Source organism: Phyllostomus discolor, chromosome 6 (genome assembly GCF_004126475.2).
Source record: "Phyllostomus discolor isolate MPI-MPIP mPhyDis1 chromosome 6, mPhyDis1.pri.v3, whole genome shotgun sequence".
Classification (NCBI taxonomy): domain Eukaryota; kingdom Metazoa; phylum Chordata; class Mammalia; order Chiroptera; family Phyllostomidae; genus Phyllostomus; species Phyllostomus discolor.
The window spans coordinates 69,613,207-69,634,133 of NC_040908.2; the positions used below are offsets into that span (position 1 = coordinate 69,613,207).

Below are 20,927 nucleotides of genomic sequence, written 5' to 3' on the forward strand. Positions count from 1 at the left end.
CAATTTTATTTGAAAAAGGGTTCTTTCACTAAAATCAAGACTGCCTATAATTATCTGAAGTCAACTTTTTGCTGTTTGCACAATTCATATAGAAAGCTCACTCATTTACTACTTTAATGAGGCAACGGCTGTTCTCCACAGAGCTATAGGAAGACACTCTACTCCCTGTCGTCATATGCAAGGTCCTTGCCCTGCCTTCCAGAGCCTCACAGATCAAGTCTGCCTCTTCTTCTTTTATTTTTTTTTGGAGTGCCTGTTAACGACATCCCTTCAGGTATTTGCAGGCCCTTAGACCAGTGATTTTTACCTGGAATACATATCTTTGGGGAAGGGAAGTAGTTTTAAGTTACATACAGTTTATAAAGTACAATTAATATTTTAAATTATATTTTATCATTTATGCTATTACAGTTGTCCCAATTTTTCCACCTCTGCCCCCTTTACCCAGCTCCCACCCTGTTCCCTCAGGCAATTGCCATACCATTGCCCATGCCCATGGGTCATGCATACATGTTCTTTGGCTGCTCTGTTTCCTATGCTATATTTTTTTCATTCCCATGACTGTTTTATAACTACGGATTAATAACAATTCTTCTTAACTCCTTCACCTTTTTCACCAATCCCCCCCGACTCCCTGACATCTAGCAACCTTGAAACAGTTGTCCACATCTACATGATTATTTTGTTTTTTAGATTCAATTGTTGATAGATATGTATTTATTGCCATTTTATTGTTCATAGTGTTGATCTTCTTAAAGAAGACCCTTTAACATTCATGTAATACTGGTTTGGTGGTGATGAACTCCTTTAGCTTTTTCTTGTTTGGGAAGCTCTTTATCTGCCTTTGATTCTAAATGACGGCTTTGGTGGGTAGAGCAGTCTTGGTTGTAGGTCCTTGCTTTTCATCTCTTGGACTCTTACTTGCCAATCCCTTCTAGCCTGCAAACTTTCTTTTGAGAAATCAGCTGACAGTCTTATGGGAGCTGCCTTGTAGGTAACTAGCTGCTTTTCTCTCGCCAGTTTTAAGATTCTTACTTTGTCTTTAACCTTTGGCATTTTAATTATGATGTGCCTTGGCGTGGGCCTCTTTGAGTTCATCTTGTTAGGGACTCTCTGCACTTAATTAATGTCTTTAATTGAGACATTAAACTGGATGGACTTGTATATCTATTGCCTTCACCAAGTTAGAGAAGTTTTCTGTCATTATTTCTTCAAATAGATTTCCAGTTTCTTGCTCTCTCTCTTCTCCTTCTGACGCCCCCATGATGTGAATGTTGGTGTACTTGATTATGCTATTGACCAGAGGGTCCATACACTATCTTCATTTTTATTTTTGGATTCTTTTTTTTTCTTTCTGTTCTGATTGGTTGTTTTTTGCTTCCTTATATTCCAAATCACTAATCTGAATCTCAGCTTCATCCACTCTACTGTTGATTCCCTGTAGATTGTTCCTTATTTTAATTAGAGTATCTTTTGTTTCTGACTGGATCTCTTTTATGCTGTTGCAGTCCTCACTAAGTTCCTTCAGCATCCTTATAGCCAGTGTTTTGAACTCTGCATCTAGTAGATTGCTGATCTCCGTTTTGTTTACTTCTTTTTCTGGAGCTTTGTTCTGTTCTTTCACGTGGGTGATGTTTCTTTGTCTCCTCATTTTGGCAGCCTCCCTGAGTTTGTTTCTATGTACTAGGTAGAGGTGCTGTGTCTCCCAGGCTTGGGAGAGTGGTCTAATGTAGTAAGTGTCTTGCAGGGTCCAGTGGCACAGCCTCCCCTACCACCCAAGCTGAGTACTCGAGATGCACCCACCATGTGGGCAGTGTACATGCTCCTGTTATAGTTGAGCCTTGATTACTGTTGGCACATCTAAGGTCAGCCACCACCTGCGCTCTGTCTGGAGTCACACAGTAAAAGCTACAAAGTGATCTGCAGGTGGCTGCTACCAGTGCTGGGCTTGGAGGTGCCCAGGCAAGGCCAAGTTGTGAACCAAGGCTGGCAGCTGCTAGTGCTGGGCCTGGGGCAGCTTGTCGAGAGGTATGGGGCTTGCTGAAGCCTGGTGCTGCTTGTTTGAGAGCATTTAGGAAAATCTGAAGCGTGGGTCAAGACAAACCATTTGTATAGAAAAGCCACCGGAAACAGCTTGGGTGAGCCTGGAAGCTGGATGGCAGGGCCTCAGGGCATCACTGGGGTGGAACAGTGTGAGCCATGTTGCTGGAGTCTCAGATGTGGCACCCACCTGCCAGCTCTGTGGCTCGGTGGGGGTGGGGGAGGTTGGGCTTGGAAAAGGGACAATGTCCTCTGCTAGCACTTCTCTCTGGGAGAAACTCGCCCTGATGCCGCACAATTTATTTCCTCCTCGTATGTCTGATGTTTTTCAATCTGTTGCCCCCACAATGGAGCTCAGAGGGACTAAATCTGAGTAAGTTTGTGCACGGGCCCTTTAAGAACTGCCTGGGACTCCACTAGTTTCTGTCTCCCACAGCCTCAGTCCCCGCTGGTTTTTACAGCCAGAAGTTAATGACAACTTCTCTTCCTGGCACTGGATCCCTGGGCTGGGGGGTCTGGGACCCCTTCCCCTCACTCCTGAGATCTCCTTCCTGATCTGTATTCAACACACCTGAGTGTGGGGCCAGCCTGTTCCACATCTCTGCCCCTCCTACTAGTCTTCATGTGGTTTCTTCTCTAATTCTGTAGTTGCAGGAGTTCCATTCAGCTTGATTTCTGATGGTTCTGAATGCTGGTTGTTCTACAGTTTAGTCGTAATTTTGATGTGGTTGTGTGAGGAGGCCAGCAGTGTTAACTATGCTGCCATCTTGACCAAAAGACCCGAAAACACAATAAATATTTTAATGCAACTATCTATTACAAAAGAAGTCCTTAAACGCAAAGTAATACAAATCCCAAATTAATATTAAAGAATAAGATATTCATTGAGCTAAGTGCCCTTTTTATTCTCCTGCTCCTCACATGACAGAATATCTAAATCCCTCTTCATTTAGAATACTGTCCTCTGGACACACCAAAAATTGTTCAGAGTCTATAGGAAATGTTTCAAAGGGTACTTAACCACCTCAGTTATTGGCTGGCTGCTGTTAGAATTCCCCATTAAAACACTGAAGTGGATGGCTGGTTGATCCGTGGAATCTCTAGGTAAATAGAGCATGTTTTAAGGCATTGTTCACTTTCCAGTGTTTAAAAGTAGTTTTCCTAGCATAGTGTTGATGGAAGGGTGAGGGATCTGTATCCCCTGTACCTGTAGCCCTTCTATCCATGGGGAAATTTGTTCCTGTGGATAATCACAAGCAACTTGAAACTACCCAGGTTGGTGGACAAGCCCTGCCATCTCCTTCAGCTCCCAGTAGCCTGGCTGTGCTCCTCTGTTACAGGCTGTTTTCTGAGGAAAGAACTTGCTGCCAGCATCCAACCAATACATACAGTAGGCCACAGTTGCTATTACTGCTGCAACTTTATATCTTTCTGCATTTCTTTCTTTTTTAACTGAGGTATAATTGACATAGAACAGCATATTATTTCATTCTGCATTTTTAAAGAGTATAGTTGACTCTTGGGTACAAGTTTAAACAACACAGGTCCATTAACATGCATTTTTTAAAATAAATATGTACAGTACTATAAATGTATTATCTCTTCCTTATAATTTTCTTAACAACATTTTCTTTTCCCTAGTTTACTTTGTTGTAAAAATACAATATAAAATACATATAAAAAGCAAACTATGTGTTAATTGACTGTTTATGTTATCAGTAAGGCTCCTAGTCAACAATAGGCTATTAGTAATATTTTGCGGGAGTCAAAAGTTATGCATGGGAGGACTTCCGGCCAAGATGGAGGTATAGGTGGACACACTGTGCCTCCTCACACAACCAAAATTAAGGACAACAAAAATTTAGAAACCAAAAAACCAGAACAGACAGAGAACTGAACTGTACAGAAGTCTGACAACCATTCGTCCAGACCAGTAAGAGGGGCAGAGTCAGCAGCCATCTGAGAGGGGTCGAGGCAGGAAAAAGCAGTGGCTGGCAGACCCGGGTGTGCAGGGCACAGGCTGCAGTTGGCAGACCCCAGGTGTGCAGGTGGCAGCTAGCAGACCCCAGTGTCATACCCCGGGCGAGAAGAGGCAACAAGGAGACCCAGTGAGGACAGCAAGGCAGCTGGCTGTCCACAGTCACATTTGTGCGCAGATAAACCAGGTGAAAACAGGCAGCGAGACAGACCTCTCACCCCAGAGACCCAGCACTGGGAAATAAAGCCTAAAAGCACCGATTGAAAACACTTGTGGGGGTTGAGGTGCCGGGAGAGACTCCCAGCCTCACAGCAGAGTTTGTTGGAGAGACCCACAGGGTCCTAGAACATGCATAAGCCCACCCGCCTGGGAACAAGCATCAGAAGGGCCCGATTTGCTTGTGGGAAGCGGCAGAGAGGACTGAAATCCAAGAGAAAGTGTAGTAAGTGCCATTGTTCCCTCTCAGATCCTGCCCCCACATACAGCCTCACAAGCCAGTGACTGCATTGCCCCGCCCTGGTGAATACCTAAGGCTCTGCCCCTCATAAATAATAGGTGCGACCAGACCCCACCCCCCAAAAAAAAGCTCAAATGGAAGAACAAATCAAAGCCCCAGAGTCAATACTTTTAAGTGACTAAGAGATAGCCAACCTATCAGATGCACAGTTCAAAGCACTGGTGATCAGGAAGCTGGCTGATCACAGAACTGGTTGATTTTGGTTGCAAATTAAATGAAAAAATGAAGGCTACACTAAGTGAAATAAAGAAAAATGCACAGGGAACCAACAGTGATGGAAAGAAAATGGGTCTCACATCAATGGAGTGGACCAAAGGAAGTCAAAAACATACAATCAGAAAAGAATGAAGAAATAAGAATTCAAAAAAACGAGGAGAGGCTTAGGAACCTCCAGGACATCTTTAAATGCTCCAACATCCAAATTATAGGGATACCAGAAGGAGAAGAAGAGCAACAAGTGGAAAAGTTATTTGAACAAATGATAAAGGAGAACTTCCCCAATTTAGCAAAGGAAACAGACTTCCAGGAAGTACAGGAAGCTCAGAGAGTCCCAAAGAAGTTGGACCCAAGGAAGAACACACCAAGGCACATCATAATTACATTACCCAAGATAAAAATGAAGGAGAGAATCCTAGAAGCAGCAAAAGATAAGGGGACAGTCACCTACAAAGAAGTTCCCATCACACTGTCAGCTGATTTCTCAAAAGAGACCTTACAGGCAAGAAGGGGCTGGAAAGAAGTATTCCACCTCATGAAAGGCAAGGACCTGCATCTAAGATTGCTCTATCCAGCAAAGCTTTCATTTAGAATGGAAGGGCAGATAAAGTGCTTCCCAGAGAAGGTCAGATTAAAGGAGTTCATCATCACCAAGCCCTTATTTTATGAAATGTTAAAGGGACTTATCTGACAAAAAGAAGATAAAAAATATGACCAGTAAAAAGACAGGAAACTCAGTTATTAACAACCACACCTAAAACAAAAGCAAACTAAGCAAACAACTAGAAGAGGAACAGAACCACAGAAATGGAGATCACATGGAGGGTTAGCAACAGGGGATTGGGAGGAGGAGAGAGGGGGGAAGGTACAGAATAAGTAGCATAGATGGTAGGTAGAAAATAGACAGGGGGAGGGCAAGAATAGTATGGGAATTGTAGAAGCTAAAGAACTTATGACACATGGACATGAACTAAAGGGGGGGGAATGTGGGTGGGGGAGGGTGTGCAGGGTGGAGAGGAGTGAAGGGGGGAAATGGGACAACTGTAATAGCATAATCAATAAAATATATATTTTAAAAGTTATACGTGGATTTTTTACCGTGGTGGGGGAGTCAGTACCCTTAACACACAAGTTGATCAAAGGTCAACTATATTTGTTATGTGAACAATATTGGTTAGAAAGAAAATTACAAGTATATAAGGATTGGTTCAAAAAAAAAAATGTGAGACACCAGTGGATTCAGGTAACTGTATAGTTATCATTAAGACCCTATGGAGGAAGAGGCAAAATAAGGAAGAGGAAACTGTAGACTATACGCTTGATACCAAACACTAATACAACTGGGAATGCAAATGAGCAGAGGGTTCCAATCAAATGGATTTTGGCATGAACCACTGCCTGGTCACCCTGGCAACAGGGACATACACTTGTTTCTACCATCACCAGAAGAGCCAGAGGCAAAGGAAGTGAACAGTAACTGGGATGCAGCACCAGTTGTCTTGAATATTCATCCTGACAGTTATAGAAAGAACTGGGCCACTTGTGCAGCTCTAGGAAATTTCCAAAGAACTGCAGTCAGGTGCCTGGCACCTCCATTACCCCATGTGTCACTGTGGGTTCCCATCTATACCTGGATGGTGTGGGAGGCATATGGGCTGGAGAAAGCATCCAGCTAGTGAATCCACAACATCAATGAGAACATGAGAGAATCAAGAAACTAATGTCTTGTATAAACCTCAACAGAAGATTTTGTTTATCCCCCTAGCATTTCAATATGTATGCTTGGGTCCAGCCTTCCATCCAGGTGAGATATTTCCTAAATGCTAGTGTTCATCTATCCTAGGAGTTTTACCCTTGAGTTCTGCTTCCATCCCCCACTCCTAATCTTCTGGTAATTCCTCTTGGCTAACACACATTCCTCTTCATGCTCTCTGGCCCTTTCCTCAAAGATGGAGCCTGACAGTCAACACTACCAGCCACCTGATACCTCCAATTCTGTAAACAGGTTCAACGACAATGGCCTTTGAGGAGCCAAGAACCAGCCTTACCTTGGTGCCTGGTTTGAGGTGCAGCTGAACCAGATTATCAGTCTCATAGTGGAAATCTGTAGGAAGAGTGGTAGCTCTCCAGGTCTGGTTCTCCAAAGTAGACTTGGTCAGAATAGTAGCAGCCTATTAATTTTTTTAAAAAGTGGGTTTTAGGCATCTTTAATAAAAATGATCAAACCCATTCTTCCTTAGAAGGACCTTGGGAAGAGTATAAGCAGCACTAGCCTGCTATCAGAGTCCTCATTTCTGTGTAAAACTCCAACTTGTTAACATTATTCATATTCTAAACTTTATTCTCTGTGCCACTGAATTTGGGACTATTTCTCAATTCCTCTACGAATTGAGGCAATAAAGTCATATGTTTAAGAGTTAAATTTATAATTAATTAAAGAAAAAAACACATCTAAAAGTGAAAGAGCAGTGCAAAGAGTAATTTAAGAAAGCACAAATAATAACAATCCTGAACAAACCTTTGCTTTTCCAAAATACACATCAAAGTCGATGTCATCATCAAAGTCAATTTCAAATTCTTTCTTTGTGCTCTTCTTTCTGTTCTCTGATTTCAAGGCAGCATCTTCTACATAAGTGGACACAGACAGCAACACTACTCACTTCTGGGTCCTACGTTATTTCTGCATCTCACAAGACACACTACCAGTCTTAACAACCATACCATAAAGCACTAAGAAATACAAATCATATGCCTGATTTTCATTTGTTAAATTATAATTTGTAATTTTGCTAACAAAACACAATAAAAATACATGCAAATTAATCCCTCCTTTTCAAAGAGGGAATGAAAAACACAAGGTGCTGGTGTTAACCCCCTTCAGAGTCCTGCTTAGGGCCACCTCATGCAGTAACTTGAATGGGACCAGTGGTCATTCCGTCCAACACCCATTGTGTGGAGCCATGTGGATACTAGAGGGTAGTACCAAGTTGGGAGCCCAGCTCTCCTTACTCTTCCACTCAGAGGCCTCAGTGTTAACTAAGCCCTCATCCCAGGCCAGGCCAACTGACTGTCCACTGGGAAGCTGGTTTGTTTATGTGCATTTGGAGCTGACCAAAAGGGTCAACAGGACAGTGAATGGCATTTCCCTTCCTCAGCTGACCTGCTATCTACTGGTTGTCTACAGTACGCCATCTCTTTTCCTAAGAAACTCCACCTGGAAGTACATACGTTTCAGTCGGGGTCTGAAGCGCCAGTGCTCTGGTCCAGCCCACATTGACATGGTGCGTGGACTAAAATAGGAATATTCTCCAGGTTTCATGGATAGAAGAGGGCACATGGTACTAATGTCTCCATCCCCAAGGGGAATCATTTCTTTCCTGTAACATACATGAAATAATGTTTTTACATGTACAATCATGTCCACATCGACATACACAACATAACTGTGTGTTTACATGGATGGGGGGGCTAAAAAAACCCCCTGGAATTTATTTATAAAAAATTGTGTATTTATTCTTACATGTTTAAACTTCAGTCACCTTCAAAGTACTCTCCATTTGATGCAATACACCTATTAAGATGTTTTTTCCACTGCTCAAAATAGATTTTGAACTCTTAGTGCTTCTGCTGTTTTTTGTTTCACCTCTTCTACATCAACAAAACATTTCCCTTTGAAGACTTTTTCCATCCAGGGAAACAAAAGAAAGTTGCTGAGGGTGAGATCGGGCAAATAGGGAGGATGGGGCCTGGGGGTGGGAGGGATCATGCATTTTTTGGGTGAAAAATTGCTGAACACTCAGCTTGGTGTGGGCAGGTGTGCTCACAAATCACCCATCATGAATTGGTAAATGTGTTGAAAGAGTCTTCAAAAAAAAAAAAAAAAAATTAACTGAAGCCAAGCGCAGCTTCTCAACAATGCCAGCGGGTACACTGTTATGGATGGGTTCCTAGAACCCTCACCTAGCTGGGGAAGCCTGTACTATAAAAAAACCACCCTCCAGAAGATAATTCTGGTTTTTTGGGGTCCCCCCTCTTGTAAAGCAGTATGTGATGCAGTTGAAGGTTCTACCCACCTAACTTCCCACAAATAAGCAACATTTCCAAGTTAGTCCAATACAAATACTTCATCATTAACAACCCTGTAGTTTTCACTTCATCAAAGCATTTTGCTTATCTTAATTTTATAACAATATGATTATATCTACACAACTACTTTGGATGTTCCAAAATGCTTCATAAAATACAAGTTTACCCATTTGAAAGACAAGAAAACTGAAGTAGAAGTTTTTATATAAGAGCACATGGCTGGTAAGTTGCCAGGGCAGGGAGTTGACACAACCCCTCTCAGGATCTTCTAACATACAGGCTTCTGCCACAAGCTAATATAACCTTTTGCCCTTTTCTCATTGTCCTTCCATAAAGGGAAGTTCCAGTAAAACTCTACTGTAGTTCCTTCAAAAAGTGAAGATGTTATTCTAATTTATATCCCCCAAATGTTGGGGGGGTCCCCCTTATAATCTAACTCCTAACCTGGTTTGCTTTAGCTGCATTCTTTGCTGTGGGTGAAGTGTCTAACTGTCCAGTCCAGCATGGCAGTTTTGGTTTGATTTTTCACCCTTTTTGCAAATTACTATGAGGTGGCTTTCTCCTAAAGGCCTCTGATGCATCAGCAAGTGTGTGAGTACTGCTCTACTGCCCTGTAGGAAAGGTTAACAAGGGAACTTCAGAAGGCTTTTTACCTGTAATGAGCCATAAGTATAAATCCCCTTTATACCAAGCATTATGGAATAAGCTAAAAAAGTTTTAAAAGGGGACTTTGCCTTTATCTATATAATCTTTTTTTAAAAATCTAGGAAATTATATTGTTATATTTATTGTGTAATTAAACATTAATTTTAAAGATTAAAATGTACTAAAAAAATTCACACTTTTAGCTTGCAGAATGCCTAGGCTATGTTATTAAGTAACAACTATATGCACTGTGAAAACCAGAGGGAGAAAGATGGCTTCAGCAGCATCCCCATGCAATTATCACAGATATTCTTCTGCTAAAGCTTTGGTGGCTATGAGGGGAATCATTAGGAACTGATAGGCAAAGCTGTAAAGAGCTTGGCTCCCATGCCCTGAGTCTGTAGGCCAGGGCTGAACTGAGGCCCTGGAGGCTTTAACCCTGGCCATTTAATAATTCTTAGAATACACAGTGCTATGGCAGGCACCCTATTCGACCCCACTCAACAGCTCATCTAACCACAGCCTACCTTTTTCAAGGTTTGCCCCTCCACTGAACATCTCTAATACTCTGAAGGAAGGAAAATATTCTATTTCTTCTACCTGCCACTCTCCCTGCCCCCGCCACCCCCCACCTTTTAGTTTAGCATGGGTTCAGTCACTAATACCTTCTGGTTAAAGGTCTCCTCCCATTTAGCTCCTAGCACACATCCCACATGCAGAATGTCTACTCTTGCATGCACAGGGCAGACCATGGTCTGGACCTGGACCTACGATAGCAAGCACCTCACAAAATCACACTACAGAGACCAGGAAGGGGGAGCACACCAACCTGCTCCTGGACATTGAGCACTTTCTCAGCTGTGTTCTTGTTAACATACACACATGGAACTCTACTTTTTACCCTGTGCACAACTGTCAGTGTTGCCATCCAGGTACAGATAGCATGGGCATCCTGTATACACGTGGAACCCCCACCCCACCCTGAAGGCCTTTCAAGATGGCCCAGGGTTTTCAATCCTGGTGCACAGGATGGTTACCTAGGAAGATCTGGGGAAATGGTACATGGCTGGCCTCACAGACTCCAGTTTAAGAGCTCTGGGTAGAGGCTGCCATACGTAATTCATTAAGTGCAGCCAAGACTACTTAACCCTTCTAAGCCTGTTTCCACATCTGTATAATGGGGCAAACAGGAGCTAATTATAGGATTGTTGTGAGTTTTAAGTGATTTAATTTTATATATAAATTATCTGAAATAATGCAGGTAAGGCCCCTAGCATAGGATCTGGCACCTCGAGGCAAAGTTGCCTGCCATATCTCTTACTTCTCAGGACAATGAGGAGCTCAATAAATACCAGCTGTTACTATATTCATCTAGTCTCAACCCTTCGAGAAAATGAAGATTCCAAAAGGTGATGCCAGTTGCCTCCCATCTCATGGCTTCTACGGCAGGGCCAGGTCCAGATCAGTTCAAACAGGCCAGCACCACGTGAAGTCCCATTGGGGACTTCGAGATAGACAAAACCTTAAGTAGAACCTAGGCCCCTACCCCTAAAGCACTCACTAGGATGGAGTCTTAGGTTTTGTTCTGTCTGGGGCTAGGCAGAAAAATGGAGATAATTGTTCAAAATAAGCATTTCCTTGGCTGGTGTGGCTCAGTGGATTGTGTGCCAGCCTGTGAACCACAAGGTCACTGGTTTGATTCTCAGTCAGGGCACATGCCTGGGTTGCAGGACAGGTCTCCAATGGGAGGTATGCAAGAGGCAACCACACATTGATATTTCTCTGTTTCCCCCTCCCTTCCCTTCTCTAAAACTAGATAAACAGAATCTTTAAAAAACAAACAAAAAACCAAAATAAGCATCTAAGGGCCTAACAAAACAAGAGAATGGAAATGACTTTGCTACCATCAGTTCCTCAGATGCCACCTCATTGTGTAGAAAGAGTGGCAGCTCTTCTCTGACATTTGAAAATGCCCCATTAAGTTGCCTGCCATATCTCTCACTTCTTAGAAGACAGGATGGGAATAGTTGTCAAATCACTGGTTAACAACAAAAATCAGGCAAGGAGGGTGCTAAAGAGCCAGGTGGTAACCTTGCCTCGAGGTGCCAAACATTCAGCTCTTTGATGTCCACTCTGATTTGAAGACACATTAATCAAGCAAATCATTTTCTACATGGGCAGATAAACTGAGCTCAAGAAAGTAGTCTTTTACCCTGGAGACATTAAAGCAATGCTCTTGAACAGATTCTTGACTCAGTGGGAAATTATACTGGATGACTTCTAAGGTTTTACCCATACTCACCCAGCTTAATTGTCCCTAGTCCCAGAGCTGCAAAGCTGCTCTTTTAGGCATAGGCATCATCAGAAAGCTTGTTCTATACCCAGGCCCATTAAAGACCTTTAGGGGCCCTCAGCACTGTAGGATTATGGGATCCTGATTCCAAATCATATTCAAAATTAAAATAATACTAATTTGTTGAGTACATATAATAAAAGCCAACAAAGTTCTGATTTTCTTAGAAGGTTACTAAAGTAATAAAACATTTAAATTACTACAGACCAATTTTACCATCTCTTTTCCTGCCCCATATGCTCAATGCTATCTGCCTATTGAGTTTCCTCTGCTCTGCTTGTCCTTGGTAATCCAACACTGCCTAGTCCGACTCTGCCTGACTCTTCAGGCAGGGACACATTTTTTCTTTAAACAACACATCAGCCTGTTTCCATCTATAATAGGGAGCAATTTAGCCAAAAGCTGGACTAGGTGTAGTGTGCAGAAAGGGAGCACCCTCCATGCTACCAAAAGCCATCACTGAAATAGCTACAATATCCCAGCTACTTTTTACCAGCACTTTACCTATTTTAGTTCTATCCTTACAAACTGCTACAATGTCAGTATTATAACCAGTAAGTGGCTGAGCTGACATTCAAAGGCAGATATGAATCCATCATGAGCTAGATGACTCCACCTGTGTGGACAACACAGCACAGCAGCCCAGTAATCAGAGATGGAATGAGACTGTCCAGCAGGAAGTCTGAGGAAACATCCATAGGAACATGTTCTGTGATCTTTAGAACCTTACTGGCAGCTCTGACTGTGGCAGGGCTCCCTCCAGCTCCTGAACTCTGCCTGATCCTCACAAATGGTGTGGTCCAGTTCGTCGTTGGCATCAAAGTCGTCCTCCAGAGGCCCACTGGGGAAGTTCCCACCATCACTGTCCTCTTCCTCGGCATTGATGTCAAATACCTGATCATTCTTCTTGAACTTGTCCACCAGGGCTGACACAGACTAGAAGGACAAAGAGAGGGTTCTCCTCATTTCTGTGACCACCACGGTCACTGCTGGAGGAACAGTCTCAATAGATGCCTCCTTCCCCTCCCCAGAGGCAATGTTCTCATGACAGAAAAGTGCAGAGGAAATTTACATTGTGCAGCATAGATGGAGCTATACTGTCACTGGGTACATTTTGTAAAACATGAAACAGGAATCTGCATTATTAGCTACTTGTTTAGAGAAGAGTTGTTCATGGAAATCATTTATTTTAGAAGTTGTAGTAAGTAGGCTAAAGAGGCTAAGCTAAAAATACATAGAGGAAGCTCTACACATGACAGTTTCTCAGGAAACTCTGTGCCAAGGGACTTAATCTCAAAAAGCAGGAAATTCCTCAAGCTTGACAGCAGTCCCAGAGACCAGTGGCCAGTGGGATAACCATGTTCAAGAGTAAATCTGATAAAAACGTGCACCCAGGAGTGGCACGGCTGCCTCACCCGAGGGGAGTACAAAGCTGGTCCCAGAATTTACCCACCTGTCCACTGGTCCTGCCAGAGCTCACAACCCCACTCCTACTCCACCCTGCACCCACAGGTCTTAATCCCTATAAAAGTGCCAAAGGAAATGTTTTCTGTACTCATGGCTAAATAAAAATGATGCCACGGTTTTGGTTCTCACTGGGCAGAACTAATCTCAGACCATCTCACTGAAACCACAAAGTGCTGGAGAAACACCCCGAGCCCTGAAAAGTCCAAATACTGACCATACCTCATTGTGTGTTTCACTGTCCCATTTAGTGAATTGGAACCCGGCCAGGGAAGGGCAGATCTGGCGGTCTTCTGCACACTGCTGCAAGAGTGCTGGAGAGGACAGGCAGATCAGAAGGTCAGAGGTGATCAGAGCATGCTCCTCACCCCTAGAAGAACCACAGCAGCATGATGGCAAGGGATGCACTGCCGCCTCAGTTCTCAGGCAGAGAGACTGAGCATTCCACATGGGCATTTCAACAATTAGTGAAACACTTGAACAGAAACCTAAAGCACACACACGTGACTCTGACACAGACTCTGTGCCCTTCACCATAGTCAGGAAATCAAAAATCCTCCCTTAAAGTGTGCAAAGTGCATGGCAGTTCATAGATTATTATTTTGGTTCTAACTACAGATTACATGCCTCATGGGATTAGAGCCCTAGATGAGCACATAAACTTGGAAAACAGGTTGTTAGTACAAAATATATTTTCTTAGTAAATTTAAGAGAATACTAAAAGAGGAGAAGGCACTGTAACTTGTGCTAGCCCTGAAGGGGAAGGGTCAATTTCATGGGACACACAGAAATGATGACATACAAGGACAACTCTCGCATCCTTGCTCCTGGCCTTCCCCCTACCTGTGACTATCACAACAGCCTGAGATGATCCCCCCACTGGGGGGCATGGAGAGGCTGGAAGGAGGGTTAAAATCCTTGCCAAGCTGGCATAAGAGGCTGACAACATGATAGGTCTGTTCTCAGACCACCACAGAAGCATCTGTGAATAGATCACAATGCCCACATCTCTGCAGGTCCCCCTGAATTGGTAACAAATAAGGACGAGGCCTCCTCACTTGACCAGCGTCTCAGAGTTACTTTCCTAAGCCCAAACTCTGACACTCCAGGTTAGCTGTGGGCTCTATTAGGTGACGACGAGAATTGGCTGCTAATGGGTTCACCTGAGGAACAGGCACATACAGACCAGAAGCAGGGGAGTGCTACATGTTGCAGAGAACTGGGAAAGTCGGTTTCGCCCAAGAGTATGCCCAATTCGGCACTCTGGAGGAACGTTCTGGGTAATTTAAATATACAACATAAGAGTGAGATGCACTCTCTATACCCTACAGTTATAAGAAACATCTCTAATGACTAGCATGCTCTGGTGAAATGCATTGTGTGTACTTACCTTTTAAATCTGTCATTTCTACACAACCTAAATCTGGCATTTCAGGAGGTCCTCCACTGGAGAGGGTCTGGACATCAGAAGGAAAAAGCAGCTCGCTTCTATAGTCATGACAGTGGAGGGTGGAGAGGAATACTCCTGCTGTGCTGCACTCATCAAACGAGGCTGCTGTCTTCTGAAACAGGGGATCAATCTGAGCACAAACACAGAGAACTCAAAGTTATGGAATGAAGCCAAATACCAAATATCAAAGGAAATACCAAATCCATTCACTGAGTCTGCTCATCACAGCTGCACACACTGGAAAAAATGTCCCTGCACATAATCAAAAGGGGAGAGGGCTTTCTAACTGATCAGATAAAAAGCCCATCGCAGCAGATACTAGTTCAAAAGAAAGACTGTATATAGTCAGATGAATAAAGTGATACCACTCAAGTACACAGCACATGATCACAAGCTTGTAACATGTCTGTGTCCATCTGTTTTTGTTGAAACCTGAACAGTAACCTTCTGTTGGTCTCTTTCCATAAATCACCATTTCTAAATGGCTATCTCTAGTGGGATGCTATCAACAAATTCTACTGACTTAACCAGATCGCACTATTCCTCAGACCAGAAACATTATCAACAGTTTGGAAAAATGCAACCAAGAGATCCAGGTAAGGAACAGGCAGAGTAAGCTGGGTTAGATGGCTGGATAAAGCAGGGAGAGGGGGTAAGAAGGCTCCCAGACTGGGTCAAAGAACAAGAGTGGCACAGCCATGTGACACCAAGCCCCAAGGCAGAACAGCGCCAGGGCATAAGAATGGGGCCAGAGCAAAACATACATGTGCAGCAAGAGGGTAGAAGTCAGCTGGGACTGTACAGGTGGCCCTGCGAGAGGAATAGGTTGGGTACTGGGTTCATGGGTCTTCCTGACTCAGGACATGGCTACTATGGGGAGAGAGGCTTTTTCTTGGCTCCCTAAGCTCTGAGCTTGACCTTATCAGAACTGCGAGTTTCCTCTCAACTTCCTGACAAACCATCTCACCAGCCCCAGAGTAGCACATATGTCCCTCCATGTTGTCCCTGTCACCTCACCCAGTTAGGCACATGGTTCAGTGGGTTTTCCTCCCAGTACATCTCTACCACCTATCCCTTCCTTCCTACTCCCACTGCTACCAGCACAGTCCTTGCCTAAGTTAACCCTGTCTCTGGTATCTCCCATTTCCCATCCCACAAATACCAACGTTGTTACTCCATTCCCTCCCACAGATGCTAACCACAGCAATGGTTCCCACCAGCATCCTACACCCTCAGAGGGCTATGTGGGAAATTAAACTCAGCATTTCAAAGAGTCAACACAGAAGCTGTACAACCCACATTAAAGCTGAAAACACTAAGATAATTTTTCTTACTTCTGTCTAGAATCATATCATGCCAGTGTGAGAACAATGGTTCTTTCATATACATTAGATCTGATTGATGTCTTTGAGTAATTCAATGGGAAAATGAATGACTGTTGGCAGCACAGTTTGAGAAGAAGAACCCTTCGAAACAAGAGTCCATAGCAAGGAAGAGAACAGTAAAGATGGCCTTGGCAGGCAGCAGAGTCCATGGTAAGATCTAGGGCTGTTTCAGCCTCATGAGGAAGGCCTCAGCCCCAGCCCAACTTGTATATGGCCCAGCTCCCTGGAGAACCAACACTTTCGTGTTTCGTGGCTTGTGCTTATGCTTCTGCCTAGAATCACCTTCATGGCCATGTCCACCTGTCAAAGAACCACCCTTCCTTTCAAGGGCCAGTTTACAATCCACCTCTTCTATAAGCTGAGCACACTGTAGAAAGCTGTGTCTAAAATAGGTGAGCTCACACGGAAGTAGTGTTCTCAGCAGGCTAGACACACCGACAGAACACCTGCTCTCTAATCTCCACACCACCCCCAAGACTGACTTCAATAAAGAATTGAAATGTCAAATTCTGTTTATAATTATCCCCCCTCTTTTCCATCATCTGTACTTTTGGGTGTTACAAGTTTAACAGAGCACAGAGCAAACAAAGCTCTCCAGGACTGGGGTACCTGGTGTTTCTTCATGACTGTTGATTTCACTTGGCATAAATATACCACAGCCCAATAGCCACAGGCTTAGAGGGGGCGGCGCTGCCAGCTCTCCTGCCTTTCTTTATAACAATGAGAGGCTACTACAAGCTTCCTTGGGCTCCCCCAAAGCGGACCCAACCAGGTAAGGAAAAAGATGGTTGGAAAACAGAATTTCCAACCATACTGTTGACTAGAACATTTTACTGTAGAAAGTGAGAATGATAGTGAAATAAATATTCAGATTATCGGAGAAGGAAAAAATAAGAACTTGGGAAGGGAAAGGAAGGTAGGAGAGGATTTCATGGCTCCCCTTCGGATGTGTATAGCATATTACATGGACAAAACACTTTGCCATCAACTGATTTACTAGCATGAAACCTTTGTGTGGGTGGCTTCAGTGTTGCCTACTTTCACAGCTTAACAAAGTGAGATTCAGAACCTTCTCCCAGGCCACACAACTGAGATAGTGGAAGCAGGATCTGAACTTCATATCATCTGCCTCCAAATCCAGTGCCAGCCAAGGTTAATACTGATACAGAAATGAAGGAGATGAAGGAAAACGGCTCCCTCCCCCAAAGTACCTGCTGCCTCCCCCCCACCTCTCCCCTCCCTGTCCATCCACATGCAATCCTCACAGTAACACGGACTGAAGCCACTGGGTGGACCAGAGTAGAAATGGCACATCAAAGTGAACTTAGCCTCGTCCGTCCATTCAGCTTCACCAGTACCATTTGCTGTGAGACCACTGGGACTAATTTGCATTGCTGCCCTTTATTTTTCACACATAAAAGACCCAAGACCCCCAGGACTGTATATGTGCCAGGCTATGCACACTTCTGACATGCCCTTTGGACCCCATCTCCTTTCTAAAAGCTGATATTTTCCCCCAGGGCCCTCTATTCAATCATCAGCAAAATTCCCTCTAGTCTCCACTTCTTCCCTGAGGGTCTTGCCACCTACTTGCTCTAACTCATTTATTCCCAGTGGGAATGTTATCACTCTCAAGGAGGTAAAAACTGGTTCCTTGCCCTGGCTGGCATAGCTCAGTGGATTGAGTGCAGGCTGTAAACCAAAGTGTGGTAGGTTCAATTCCCAGTCAGGGTACATGCCTGGGTTGCAGGCCATGACCCCCAGCAACCGCACATTGATGTTTCTCTCTCTCTCTTTCTTTCTCCCTTCCCTCTCTAAAAATAAATAAATAAAATCTTAAAAAAAAAAAAAAAGCAATCCCAAATTGTTTAAAAAAAAAATTGGTCCTGGGAAAGGGTGAAAAAAGCCTTAGCAAGTATAATTATTTATGGTTATACGGTCAAACCTCATACCTACCTGACAAATCCTATTCCTTAATAATTCATTTCAAAGGGAAGGATATATCTAAAAAGACTCTGAAGGGTGGGAGACAACGACAAAAGGCTGAACTACCACTCTAAATGGGTGACTACCACCCAAAGACACTGCTTGCCCTGCAGGCCTCTCCAACATGGCCACTTCCTTTCCCGCCACCCTCAAACCACTGTCCAAGAAAGGATTGGTGATCTTTGCTCCTCATTGCAGCTTCCAGACTATTCTTCCCAGTTTCTAAAACCCTCAGCTTTGAACATAACATCAGGCTTTATCACACTCTGCCCATCTGTGTTATAATCACCTTCTATAATCCCTAGGCCTACCCCAGTCTTGGAAGATGTTAATATTAGCTTCTTGGCTCATTACTCTCCTCAAACTTTACTACTGTCATAGTTTTTGGTGATTTCAATATCCATATGTTGATTTATCCAACATTCTAGCCTCAGTTCTGTGGTATTCTCCTGCTTCCATGGTCTTGAGCTTCATCTTAAGACCCTAAGACTCAAGAGATCCTAGTATGACCACTATATCTCCTCTGCTTTTTGCTCTGAACTGAATCATTAACCATGACTATGACTGTTCCATACCCTCAATTCTAAGTGCCTCCCTCTGACAACTACCTCACACCTTTACAGACTACAATCTTGGTGTCTCTAACACCAATGAGTCTCTGACTCCACCAGACCCCTCATACACTGATTGAATGACTTTATGCTACCCGTCACCACCTTCTTTTCCAGCTAAAATGCAATAAGCAATGATTATGACCATTCCTGCGCACTTGCTCTTAACTTCAGCCTCTAACTGTGTCACAGTCACTCAGCTAAATGCAACCCTTTGTTAAATCCAATGTTCTGACTATTCCATGCTTCCATCCATACCATTGCTAACAGAGAAGAAACAAAATCATGTCAAGTGACCTTACTTCAAATCCATCAAATGGCCCCCAAGTATTGTCTGGCAAGCAAACGATCTTTTCCTGCTCCATTTTTTCTCCTGCCCACTAGATGGCTCTTTACTATCTTTTTCTTGCCTCAAACCTCTACCACTTTGTTCTTCCATACTCTCTGTGTCAATTGATTACCTGGCTTCCTATTTCATTGTGGGGGCACCATGCAACCAGAAGAGAATGTTCAGAATGGAAGCATGTACCCAGCTTCCATCAGCATGGAGCTCCTCAGCCCAGCCCCATCTATGTTGTCCATTCCCTTCCCTCCTCACGTGCTTAAGAACGCCATGCTAGCAATTTCCCCATTCTTTTCTGCATTGTCAACAATTCCTTCTCCACTGGACTGTTATCATCAACAAGCAAACATGCTGTTTATTTTCCCATTTAAAATAATAGAAAACTTTGCCCTGACTGATGTAGCTTAGCTGGTTGGGCGTCGTCCCACAAACCGAAAGGTCACCAATTCAATTAACAGTCAGGGCACATGTCTGGGTTGTGGGCCAGGTCCCCAGGTGGGAGGAGGCAAGAGGTAGCTGATCAACATTTCTCTTGCACATCTATGGTTCTCTCCCCTTCTTTCTCCCTCCCTTCCCTTCCCTCTAAAAATGAATAAATAGAATGTTAAAAAAAAGAAAGAAAACCTCCTAGACTTTACTTTCCCCTTCATTTGCCAACCCATTACTCTGCTCCAATTCAAAGCAAAATTCTTTAAAACAACAGTCTTCCCTTTTGTTTTTCCCCATTTATTATGAAAAATTTCAAGCCTACAAAAATGCTGAAAAACCCCATGAAACTCCATGTAACTTTTGCCAGATTCCCCAATGGGTAGGTAACACTTTCATATTTTCTGTCTCTAACCACTCCCATCCCGAACAGAATTTTTGAAACTAGAAATCACAACACTTTACCTTTCTACCAGTTATTAAACTACTACATCTCAACTTCAAATCCTACCTTCTAGCCTCTGTCTGTGATGCTAGGGCCACATTTTAGCTTTGCCAGCAGTTCAATGTTGGAATCCACTAACTGGGGACACTAGAGGAAGACTGCAGGCTAGAATGACAAAGGACTTGCTTCTTTCTGTTGGTTTCCTATTTCTGTTAAGTGTCACCCAGCAGTGCTTCCTCACCCCAGATATAATAGGTCCCACCTGTAGCAGTAGCTGCATTCAATTTGTACTTTTTTGCACACTCACAGAATTAGCCTCACCATGTGCCCCTCAGAGACACCATACCAATCAGCATGCTCTCTGGGTCCTTGGCCCATGAGTCCCTCTTCCAACTTCAGGGACCCTAGCATAGTCAAGCATCACCATCTCCTTGGAGGTTTAAGCTTCAGCTCCACAGGGCCCCCTCCAATTCACCAGTAGCTGCAGGTTGCCACATCTGACGTGGCTCATCACTCCCTCCTCCCTAAAACTCTTTCACTCCCACATTTGGACACTACACTCTCCTGACTTTCACCATACCTACTAGATGTTTTCTTCTTCAGCTTTCTGCATGCAAGACTGGGGCATTACAGGACTCAGTCCTTCTCTAACATCCTCTTGGTGATCAAGTCCAGTGTTATAACCTTAATTATCCTTTACAAATGTCATAGGGATAAGACAGAGAAGTACTCTAGTCCATTGTTGGTGGGAGAATAAACTGGTCAACCTTTTTTTGAGGGCAGTGGAAATTCTCTCTAAGAAGTTTCTTACAGATACACTCCCAGAGAGTGCAAAGATGATATATACAAAAATGTTTGTGGAAATATTATTTTTAATAGCAAAATTCTTTTAAAAATTTTGTGGCAATACCTGTTTGCTTCAAATTAACTGTGATAATTATAAATGAAGCCTCCACTGCCATTCCTTTAAGCAGACTCCTTA

General features: G+C 43.5%; 1 protein-coding gene across 4 annotated transcripts in view; it reads right to left on the bottom strand.

Annotated features, from left to right (window-relative positions):
- Positions 1–20,927, bottom strand: part of NCAPH (non-SMC condensin I complex subunit H) — a 39,462-nt gene that overhangs the window by 11,194 nt on the left and 7,341 nt on the right. For all 4 annotated transcript variants that reach the window (XM_036028328.1, XM_036028327.1, XM_036028326.1 and 1 more), the window contains exons 7-12: positions 14,690–14,879; positions 13,522–13,613; positions 12,566–12,771; positions 7,980–8,128; positions 7,270–7,376; positions 6,800–6,922 (exon numbers count right to left, since the gene is read on the bottom strand). In XM_036028328.1, the coding sequence (XP_035884221.1) occupies positions 6,800–6,922; positions 7,270–7,376; positions 7,980–8,128; positions 12,566–12,771; positions 13,522–13,613; positions 14,690–14,879 (867 nt within the window). The remainder of the gene's footprint in view (positions 1–6,799; positions 6,923–7,269; positions 7,377–7,979; positions 8,129–12,565; positions 12,772–13,521; positions 13,614–14,689; positions 14,880–20,927) is intronic.